The sequence below is a fragment of the Erythranthe guttata genome, chromosome 3 (genome assembly GCF_056151865.1).
Source record: "Erythranthe guttata isolate IM_541 chromosome 3, IM_541, whole genome shotgun sequence".
Lineage (NCBI taxonomy): Eukaryota > Viridiplantae > Streptophyta > Magnoliopsida > Lamiales > Phrymaceae > Erythranthe > Erythranthe guttata.
In genome coordinates, this window is record NC_142535.1 from 17,537,489 (window position 1) to 17,549,114 (window position 11,626).

Consider the following 11,626-nt stretch of genomic DNA (forward strand, 5'->3'; position numbering starts at 1 on the left):
TCTATATGGTTTATTGATGTTATACACCATGAAATATATCGGATGATTATTAATTGTTGATCTGAACATAATCACATACATATATATATGTTTGTTTCGTGGATGATTAATGATTATTAACCATATTAATTGAATAAAATCATCCTGGTGTAACATCTCAATAACCCTCTTGTATAAGATGTACAATAAATATTACCCTTCCATTTTTACCATTCAATTCAGATTTTATAGAAAAAGTTAAAAAAAAATATGGGATTTCATTTTTGTTTACAAAATCCAAAAAATCCTCATATTTTTTGGTCAAGACGTTGACTTTTTTTTTTATCTCCCAAGTAATTACGGCAAATTCCAGTTTCTTTAACCACACTTTTAACCTCTCTTACAAACATTTGAACTGTAATTTGAATTTATATTATGCAAATACAAGAATGCCTTCCAGCTCAGATTAAAAGATTAGAACAATAAATCTATAAATAATTAAATAATAATATGTACTAGAATATTAGTATTAAATGTAAAATAACCACGTTATTGAGAATTCCTTAATTTTGGGCAACAAAAAATAAATATATAGAGATACATTTAACTATTATAATTACATGAAATGCCCCCACTATAAATATATGACTAGCCCACAAATATTCCCAATTCCCCAATTTAATTAATTAATTAAAAAAACAGTCACACACATTACACAACAGCTCAAATATGGGAAGCTTGCAACAACAGCAGCAGCAGGGCAGTGGCGGTGGTGGTGGGAATAACACCCACCGGATAGTCTCTGTGGCGGAGACACCACCCTCCGGCGTTGACCAAGACGACTCTCTCAAACAGGTTAATTAATTATATTGCGTTTTATTTAATCCATCAATTCAGTTTTATTAAAACAGTATTAGATTCTCAATTTTCTTGAATCGGATGATCAACTGTATAATCATGGAGGATTATCTTCTAATCAAATCTTCATAATATCTCTCTCTCTCTCTCTCTCTCTCTCTCTCTCTCTCTCTCTCTCTCTCTCTCTCTCTCTCTCTCTCTCTCTCTCTCTCTCTCTCTCTTATATATATGTATATATATAATATATATATATATATATATGAATGTACACAGAAATCGGGATGGAGAAATTTCTTGCCCTATGTTGGCCCTGGTTTTTTGGTATCTTTGGCTTACCTTGATCCTGGAAATTGTAAATATCTCTCTCTCTCTCTCTCTCTCTCTCTCTCTCTCTCTCTCTCTCTCTCTCTCTCTCTCTCTCTCTCTCTCTCTCTCTCTCTCTCTCTCTCTCTCTCTCTCTCTCTCTCTCTCTCTCTCTCTCTCTCTCTCTCTCTCTAATATAACAGTGATTGATGTTTGAATTGCAGTGGAAACTGATCTTCAAGCTGGAGCAAACCATGGATACGAAGTAATTAACAAATTATAATACAATTAAATATTTATGTATTTAATCTCATAATCCTAATTAATTAATTAATTAATTAATTGTTGAATAAATATAAATATAAAAAAAAAATTGCAGTTGCTATGGGTGATACTTATCGGGTTGATATTTGCTTTGATAATTCAGTCACTTGCTGCAAATCTTGGAGTTAGCACTGGTACTACTACTGCTACCATCACCATTTAATGTTTTTTTTTTCTTTTTTCTTGAATTTATAAATATATTAATTTGACTGAATTTTTTTGTTACTATGTAAGTAAATGCATTTAATTTGGTCAAATAAAAAAACAAGAAATAAAATTAATGGGGTTTCATTCATTCATGCAGGCAAACATTTGTCCGAATTGTGCAAGGCTGAGTACCCTGTATTTGTCAAATACTGTTTATGGTTGTTGGCTGAGGTGGCAGTCATTGCTGCAGACATTCCTGAAGGTAATATATATACACATACATATATGTAATATAATATAAATAAATATTTTGAACAATATTTAGAAATTAAAATCATTCATCAATAAATTTCTTTTATATCCAAAATGGGAAAAAAATCAGTTTTCGTCCCTCAGTTTTGCACTGATTTCACAATTGGTCCCTCATGTTACAAACTTTTAGTCATTTCCCGTCAAATTTCCGTTAGCAATAACGGAATCAAGCGTGCGCCTTTCACTGACTTAATTGACGACCTAGCGGTAAATTGATGGAAATGACCAAAAGTGATACATTATTGAAATATGAGGGACCAAATATGTTTTTTTGTGAACATGGGGACCAAGTGTGGAATTAACGCAAACTTGAAGGATGATAATTGTAATTTTCCCATAACAAAATCTGTATTTTTATTAGAAAAGAATACTCGTGTAATTCTTTTCATAGCAATGAATATTATTAATGGGAACTAATTAACATTTCCATATAAAATATGGGCGTGTGTGTGTGTATATTTAGTTGAGGGAAAATTACAATTTTCACCGCTCAAGTTTGCACTGCTTTCACATTTGGTCCCATGTATACAAAAAAAAAAACACATTTAGTCCCTCGTGTTTCAATAATTTAACACTTTTGGTCATTTCCGTCAATTTACTTTTAGTCCGTCAGTTAAGGCAGTGATCTACACACGTTTGATTCCGTTAGTACTAACGAAAAATTGACGGAAATGACTAAAAGTATTACATTTTATTAAAACGTGAGGGACTAAATGTGTTTTTTGTAAACATGGAGGACTAAATGTGAAATGGGTGCAAACGTGAGGGACAAAAACTGTATTTTTCCCATTTAATTGATTTGTAAATAATAAAATATTTGTATTTAAATTATTTGTAAATGTGTGACAGTAATTGGGACTGCATTTGCATTGAACATATTATTCCACATACCCGTTTGGGTCGGAGTTCTTCTCACCGGTCTCAGTACTCTTCTTTTGCTCGGATTGCAGAGATACGGCGTAAGTCATCTTACCCTTTAATATCTTAATTTATCGATCAAAATACGTGTGTATATATATATTAAACGAATAAACTGCAACCAATCATATAGGTGCATGAATAAGCATACAAGTATATTCCTTTTTTTTTTCCTTTTTTATTAAACATTGATTAATTGCCGTACCTTTCTAACTTCAACCACTCTACTATTAAAATCGAGCTAATCCTATTAGACTTTTCGATAAAAGAATATGGAGTTGGTTCGTTTCATGAATCGACTTTTAAAACATAGAATCTATTCCTTTCTTATGTTAGTCAACTTCATAACTGTGAGATTAATTGATATAAACGTCATAATTAGTCACTTGATTTAGTATTTAAATCATATATATGTATGTAATTATATATATATATGATCAAATGGAGATACATATCCCATTCATCTTTATGTTAAAATATTTATCCAATTAATCAGGGTTGATTGAAAGAAAACGTGTTATATTTAAAAAAAAAAGGTAAATTACAACCGCTCCTTGAGGTAATATATATTTATGAAAAACTCCATCAGCTTTCAATAATTACATTCACCCCCTTTAATTTATAAATTTCTTACATTAATATCCTTATGCAAGGGGTGGATGTAAAAATTTACAAACTACAGGGAGTTGGATGTAATTTCTCAAAAAAGGGGTTTTTTGCAATTATAATTTACCTCTTGGAGGTCGTTGTAATTTATCCCAAAAAAAATACGGGTTTATGCCAATAACTAATAAGAACAACATGAGGTCAATTTTTAGTAATTCAAAATGGCTACTAAGTATTTTTTTTGCAATTAACTCTAATTAATTAACAACTTCATTTAATTATGTTGATTAATTCAAAAGGTATAATCTTAATTCGTGGTTTCTTATCCTAAGTACCAACTACCAAGTAGTCAACTTATACAGAAAGTGATAGGCCAAAATTTTATATCGTGGTATAATCTCTTGTTCTAGGGTTTGTCTTTATATATTTGTCTTTTGCTTTCGATTTACATTTATTTTACAAAATATATAAATTTATTAGTATTAAAATAGCTATTGAGTTCATAATTTGGACCAGTACCAGACTACTAGTCAAAGGACATAAGTAACCAATTATAGGGTAAATTACTTAAATCTCCTTGAACTCATGCTAAATTATGAAAAACACTTCTACCTATTCGTAATTATCAAAATCCCCCGATATTTGTTTTCATCTTACACCAACCCTTCTATAGTGTGATTTTTCACGATTTTTTTTGATTCCCGAGAATATTCCCCGAAAATTCCAATTCTACCCCTAAGAACAGTTTATGAAATATTCGTAGTCTTAGTATACATTCTACAGTAACCTCATTTTCTTCAATATCATGTTGCAATATCACTACACTTATTCAATTGATAGTACGAACTATCATAGCATAAGTAGGCAATTTTTTAAACATATGTTCATGAAAACCTTCAATACGTTCTATGTCTGTCGAGATAGAATTGACATTTTTTTAGAGAATATTCCCTGAAATAAAAAAGATTCCATGAAAAATCACACCGTTAGGGGGTCAATATAAGACGTAAACAAACTTCGGGTTATTTTGATAATTAGGGATTTGTGGAGTCTTTTTCGTAATTTATCCTAAGTTCAGGGGGTTTCCGTAATTTACCCATAATTATATTGTACCAATCTTGAAGTTGAGTAATCAACAATTATTTGGTCTGATGTTTTAATGTATTTCTCAAGATCCATAGTTTCCGGTTGTTAGGCTTTTAACTAATTTAAATATTTTTTTTCTTCTTAATTTTGCACGTTAAGACAGATAGGTAATAGCTCCGTACACATATTTACATAAAAAAAATTATAGATAAATAAATAAAAAAAACATAAACTAAATAAATAAAATAAAACCGTGGCTGGAAATAATAAATAAGAAATGACACTTGGGAAAAAATAATTTTAAATTTTTAATACATTGCGAATCTATATTGCAACTAGGGAAGAAATTTTGAACAGTTGACCATTTTAAACAGTTGACCACTTTCTAATGTTTTTGCATTTTATTGAAATTTTATTAAATGCCTGGCCTCAACTGCCCCATATAATCACTGAAGGGGCAACACAGTTTTATCAATTAATGTATCAAGAATCCCAATTTTCTTGCAATAAAATATAAATTTAAATCACCCATTTTAAAAATAAGTGCAAATTACGGCCACCGACCCCAGAGGTAAGGTCAAATTACGAAAACCCCCCTTCATGTGTTGGGTAATTACAGTTACCTTTTAATTATGTATTGTCTTACACATCCACGGTGAAGTAGAATTGATATATTTGACTGCTTGTACAGTAAAAGAAAAAAAAAATTGAAAATTTGAAAAATCAAAACTTCGGAAATACTGATCGTCTTCCAATTAAAAAACGAAATTCATTTGAAAATTGGCCTCCAACATTCACCCCAACTGTGTGAAATTGTATGTTCATTAGATCCTATTGATTTATTTAATTTAATGTAAATCTTTGTTATTATATATAAATAGGTGAGAAAGCTGGAATTATTGATAGCAATATTAGTGTTCGTAATGGCAGCATGTTTTTTCGGGGAATTAAGTTACGTGAAGCCCCCGGCGAAACAAGTTCTCAAAGGATTATTCATTCCGAAGCTAAACGGCCAAGATGCTACCGGTGATGCCATTGCACTTCTCGGTGCCCTTGTTATGCCGTACGCGTCGTTTTTCCCGACCACTTATCTATAATTATATATTTTTTAATTTAAAAAAATAAAATTATTCATTAATTCGGAGAAATATGCATATTTTCTTTTTAATCGCAGGCATAATCTTTTTCTTCATTCTGCTCTAGTTCTCTCCCGGAAAGTACCTAATTCCGTGCGCGGTATCAATGTGAGTTAATAAAGTAAATATGGTTCGGTTAGCTAAAATAATAAATGTGTATTTAAAATTAATTAAATTTATTTCAGGACGCTTGTCGGTATTTCTTGATCGAGAGTGGATTTGCATTGTTTGTAGCGTTTCTGATCAACGTTGCGATTGTGTCTGTATCCGCAACTGTGTGCTTAGTCGATGAACTCAAACCAGACGACAAAGAACGTTGCAGTGATTTAACACTCAATTCTGCCTCTTTTCTCCTCAAGGTAAATTTAATACCTTTTAATTAATTTAAATTAATTCTCATAAAAAAAAAAGAAGAAAAAAAAAGTCGACCTCCGAAATTTATTTTATTTTATGTATACGGCAGAATGTTTTAGGGGGGTCGAGTTCTACCGTTTATGCAATCGCATTGTTAGCCTCAGGCCAGAGCTCGACTATCACCGGCACTTATGCCGGACAATTTATCATGCAGGTATACCAAATAATTTTTTTTTTCTTTTTAAAATTATGCAAATAAAAATAAAAATATTATTTGTCAAAAAAAAAAACTCAAATTATAATATTAATTGAAAAAAAAGTACTGATTAAAAATCTCTTTGAATAAATATAGGGGTTCTTAGATTTGAAGATGAGAACATGGCTAAGAAATTTGGTGACGAGGTGCATCGCCATAGCTCCTAGTCTAGTTGTCTCCATAATCGGTGGACCCTCGGGAGCTGGTCGACTCATAATCATCGCCTCGGTTCGTATATTCTAATTAATTACGTCATTTAATTTATTTTTTTATTATATTATGAAACTAAACTATATATAGTGATTTAATTTAATATCGTGACAAAAAAATAATTAAACACTTAATTTAATATTGTGAAATGGATTTATTGCAGATGATACTATCGTTTGAACTCCCGTTTGCCCTAATCCCACTTCTCAAATTCAGCAGCGGTACAACTAAGATGGGACCCCACAAGAACTCAATATACGTAAGTATTTTTCGCATCGTGATTTTCTTTTTGGACAAGCATGTGTTATAGAAAAACATTTTTTTTTATTGCACGTGCGCAGATAATCGTGGTTTCGTGGGTACTAGGATTGGGAATTATCGGAATTAACGTATACTATCTGAGCACAGCATTTGTGGGCTGGATAATACACAACAGCTTGCCGAAAGTTGGGAACGTGTTCATCGGAATCATAGTATTTCCATTAATGGCAGTTTATATTGGATCGGTGATATATCTAATGTTTCGGAAGGATAAGGTTGTTACGTACATTGACCCATCGAAGTCCGACCCGATTACCCAGACCCGGATGGAGGGTGGGGGTGAAGGTGGTGTTGAATTGCAGCAACATGTGCCGTATAGAGAGGATCTTTCCGATATTCCATTGCCCCGATAATTTTTTTGTTCTCCTTTTTACCCCTTCCAATAAATGTTTTTACTTAGTTTTTTCTTTCAAGAATTGTTCCAATATTTCTATTTTATGTTTTAACTTTGTGTAACTGCGTTACGTTGTGACATGTATTGAATTTAATTTTCTATGTAATTGTCATTTCATAAACCACAAAATAAAAGATAAAACATAAATTAGGGCCATTAAGGAATATAAAATTGGGCCACAAATTTGAGGGTGTGAAGAAGTAAACAATTAAAAAGGAATTCCGTTGACCACAAAATAAAAAGTTTTAAATATAAATTTGGGTCACAAATTTGAGAGTGAAGAAGAAAACAATTAAAAAGAAAATTCCGTTGCCGGGACTTGAACCCGGGTCTCTCGGGTGAGAGCCGAGTATCCTGACCAACTAGACTACAACGGATTTTTGTGAACAAATTTAACGTTAACAATCTATTATAGTACACATTCATTTTCTAGTTCAGTATACGTGCATCAATATGGGTTTATTTCATTGGGGACCCTGTGTTTATTCTAATTGTTAAAAAACCTCCTTTATTAGCTAGAATTCTGCTAATCCTCGTATGCTGAAAAGTGGACGTGTCGATCAGACTATACTTATTTGTGGTAGTCATGGGTCTATTTTGTCATATGCCCTATAAAATAATTGTCAAATTATTAAGTATATAAAATTTGATAATTCTAATTTGTTTGGATTATATGTCAGAAATTATTTAAAAATAAAAAAGAATAAAAAATTATCGAATAGGGAATTCTAATTACGGTCTATCTCTAATTCTAAACGGAGGAGGATTATTGTTTGGAAGTTCAATTATATTCTTTTTTTATTTCTATAATAAAAGGTAAATTATATTCCATTCCATATATGATATATAATATATATATATTATATATATGCCCTAATTGTAATTAGTGTCGTAATTGGATTAATAGAAAAAAAGATTTCCTAATCCTTATTATGATGATTGTATCTAATAGTAAATTGTTTCTGTTTCAGAGTTATTAATCGAAGCAGCCAATATTGGCCAAGATAATTTTAATTTCACATACATACATACATATATGTTGTTTCAGTTTTATTAAATCTTTCCAAATGTGTTTGAGTTCCATAAATTCAATATCAAACTAGTATATTTTATTCTTTATTTTTGTTTGGTTGATTTAATCCAAAATTTATACTAATGAAGTGCTCACATGGTTTCTTATAATAGATTATTAGCAATGGACTGGAACGATATTCACGAAGATCTTCTTCAATTGATACTATCGAACGTATTCGCAAAAGACAGGTATAATTTTAGTTTTGTAAGCCGATTTTGGAATGAAGTTGTGGCGGTGAACCGTACCACAATTCTCCATGTCTAGTGTTAAGGAGCAACGATTTTTGGAGATTTTTTCAGCACAATACGTTTTTCAACATGCACTTCCCTAAATTGAAAAATGCTAGAGTACGCTTCTCCAATCATGGATGGTTGCTCATGATGTCTTTAGATAATCGAACCCTTTTTTTCTTCGATCCTTTTAACAATCAGACAATCAAACTGCCAGACATGCCGAGTAAATGTGATTACACCACAATTTGTTTTTTTCATCCGCCAACTTCCTCCGGCTGTCTAATCGTTGGAATTGCATCTCTCACATGGAATGTCAACCGTGAGGTAAAAATAGGAGTTCTTAAATATGGAGAAGATAGATGGGAGGATAGAATTTTTCGTGTTAGAGATCTTCAATTTGAGTCCCACGGTGCCCCAATTTTCCATGATGGAAAAATATACTTCTTGGATAACAAAGGAAACGTCGCGGTGTTTGACATGAGCAATGTTTTTAGGCCCTTGATTGTCCACTCATGGTGCTTGAAGAAACGTCGGCCTCATTATAGGAATATTAAAGAGTATTTTTTAGTCAAACCTCATGGAGATGAAACTATTTTTGCCGTGTTTGTTGTTCAAGACGAAAGAAAGGTAAGAGTATTTAAGCTGATGGATGATTTTAAGTGGGAATTGGTGGAAGATTTACTCTGCAACTTTAAATGAAACCTTACAATAAAGGATTTATTTGATTTTATTTTATAGAAAACTATAAAAAAAATTCAATTGTCTAGTGTGATTTTATGTTTTCGCACTTTGTGCGCTCGAAATTAGGTTAGCAATTTAATTTGTTAGTTTGCAACCCTGAAGAAAATAATTTTATATGCAAAGTCCGGGAAAATTACATTTTTCGTCCTCAAACTTTATCTACTTTTTCAATACTGTCCCTAAACATTTTCGAGTTACAATAGTGGTCCCTAATGATGTCATTTTTCTACAATTTTCGTCCTACCGTTAGATTTGCTGTTAGTTTGGATGGAAGTATGACGTGGACTTGAAACGTGGACCAACTTATATGACCAACTAATACACGTGGACAATTGTTTTCTTGAAAAATGTAATGAACTGGAAATTTGTAGGTAGTAGGCGCAACATACCCATTTCTCTACACTGCCACACCTCTCTGTTTCTCCATTTCTGCACTCTGCAGCACCAAGGAAGATACATCATATCACAAGCGCCTCCCCAATTCTGAACTTTTTTTGTCCACTTTGTTGAGCTCGTACATTGCAATCCTTGTAGTTGCTTCGTTCTTCAACTCGCTCCGCTTTGTCTTGTTGCTTTCTTCTCGTATTTGTGTGTTAATACACGTACATTAAAATCAGTCTTAAAAATATTTGATTTAAATATATGTACAGATAATTACAGGAGAATATACGTACGTGGAATTTGTTAACCATGCCGAAGATATAACATATATATGTTGATTCACTAGTTTTGAGGTGATTTGTTGCATGTTAGTTCCAATTTTGTTGGGCTTCTTGTGGTGCATTCATATCAAAGGGCCGAAGTTGATGATGCAGATTATATGATAGCTGGGTTTGATCAGGATGCAGATTACATGATAGCTGGGCCGAAGTAATTAAGCCTATTTTGATCAGGATATCCATCTAGGAATCAATATTAATTAATAAGAGCATTTGAGAACCAAAAAAATTAAAAAAAGAAAACAAAAAAACCATCTGAACCAACTAAGTACGAGATGAAGCAATTTGTCCCCCATAGGCAACAATTATTAATTATAAAGTAAAGATGCAACAGTTTCTTTTTTTGAGTTAAGAATTTCTTGGGTCTGAACACATCTAAAAGCTCCAGGAACTTTTGTTAAAAATATTCCAAACTTACAGCATGCATGGAGGTAGTGATTATGTTCAAATGAATTAATTTTTTTCGTATTTCTTCACTAACATCACTGTCATCTTGTTTATGAAGGTTGGTTATGTCTGTGTGTGGTGTGTGTTGTGTGGTGGGTGTGTGGTGTGTGATGTGTCGTCTGCTGTGTGTGGTGTGTGGTGTGTTGTGAGTGTCTTTTATTTCTTTTACATAACTACTCAACGATTGTCAAACGATAAATTTCACTTCAAAGATAGAGAACCAAGAATAGACTTATTGAACAAAGACCAAGTGTTTTTTAAGTTCAGATCTTTAACTCTTTTTGTAAATTATCACAATAGCTTCAACACAATTCTTGGTTGGTTTCGAAATGGGTATTTTGAGAGTCATGTGCGTGCATGGTGATTCTCTTGCAAAGTTAAAATGGATGTGTTTTTGGTGGTTCTGCCGCAAAATAATTGGGTGGCTGGTGATAGTGTGCATGGCAACATCCGACGAAGCTTTGCTCGAACTCAACAGAAGCACACGGGTGGCCATGTTGGTTAACCATTCATGTAGTATGAATTACAATGATATTTATAATTTCCACATCATACTTCCATCCAAACTAACAGCAGAAACTAACGGTAGGACGAAAATTGTTGAAAAATGGCATCATTAAGGACTACTATTGTAACTCGAAAATGTTTAAGGACAATTTCGAAAAAGTGGTTAAAGTTTGAGGACGAAAAATGTAATTTTCCCGCAAAGTCCCTATGGCGGAGCAACACCATAACACGGGCGACGTCATTCATAGCAACCTCCACCTCACAAGAACTCGCCGTCGTCGTCGGTACCACGTCGGAGCTTTCCGGTGCATTTCGAGGCGGCGCGTGTAAGATACGGCAGTTCATATGGGCCTGATGACTAGGGAGACTAATGGGCCTTGGGTTATAAATTCGAGTCTAGTTGTTTCCTGACGATGTCCACTATTTTTTTTTTTATTGTTTTTATTGTTTAATGTATTTTTGTATATGGAGTACTTTTTTATTTATTTTTTTATAATTAGGATATATGGAGTATAGTGGATGTATAAAGGTGTTTTAGATAATATGGAGTCTCGAGTGAAATTAGATGGTGGGCCAATACCAAGAAAGTAAAAGTTAATGGTTAAAATTGGATTGTGGGCCAATAAAGTAAAAGTTAAAATCGAAATTAGGTTAAGAAGTATGGTAATTTGAAAAGTCACTACCTTCAGAAAAAAAAAAT

At 32.5% G+C, this 11,626-nt stretch overlaps 1 protein-coding gene and 1 non-coding gene across 2 annotated transcripts; one reads left to right on the forward strand and one right to left on the reverse strand.

The window, feature by feature from the left end:
- The first annotated feature begins 597 nt into the window (after nt 1-597).
- Nucleotides 598-7,310, forward strand: LOC105963435 (metal transporter Nramp7.2). Its single transcript, XM_012987839.2, has 13 exons — nt 598-834; nt 1,111-1,189; nt 1,365-1,405; nt 1,520-1,598; nt 1,769-1,873; nt 2,773-2,882; nt 5,415-5,596; nt 5,708-5,777; nt 5,855-6,028; nt 6,133-6,237; nt 6,376-6,507; nt 6,653-6,748; nt 6,831-7,310. The coding sequence occupies exons 1-13, from the start codon at nt 709-711 to the stop codon at nt 7,161-7,163; spliced, it is 1,632 nt and encodes a 543-aa protein (XP_012843293.2). The 5' UTR covers nt 598-708; the 3' UTR covers nt 7,164-7,310.
- Nucleotides 7,311-7,508: 198 nt separating this feature from the next.
- Nucleotides 7,509-7,581, reverse strand: TRNAE-CUC (transfer RNA glutamic acid (anticodon CUC)). Its single transcript has one exon. It is a non-coding gene; the product is annotated as a tRNA-Glu (tRNA).
- Between the last annotated feature and the right edge of the window lie 4,045 nt (nt 7,582-11,626).

Excerpts from the sequence above, each read along its gene's own strand:
- LOC105963435 (XM_012987839.2), top strand. The coding sequence starts at position 709 with ATGGGAAGCTTGCAACAACAGCAGCAGCAGGGCAGTGGCGGTGGTGGT. Across the intron at positions 1,599-1,768 it reads AAATCTTGGAGTTAGCACTG|GCAAACATTTGTCCGAATTG; the intron begins GTACTACTACTG and ends TCATTCATGCAG. Across the intron at positions 6,238-6,375 it reads CCGGACAATTTATCATGCAG|GGGTTCTTAGATTTGAAGAT; the intron begins GTATACCAAATA and ends GAATAAATATAG.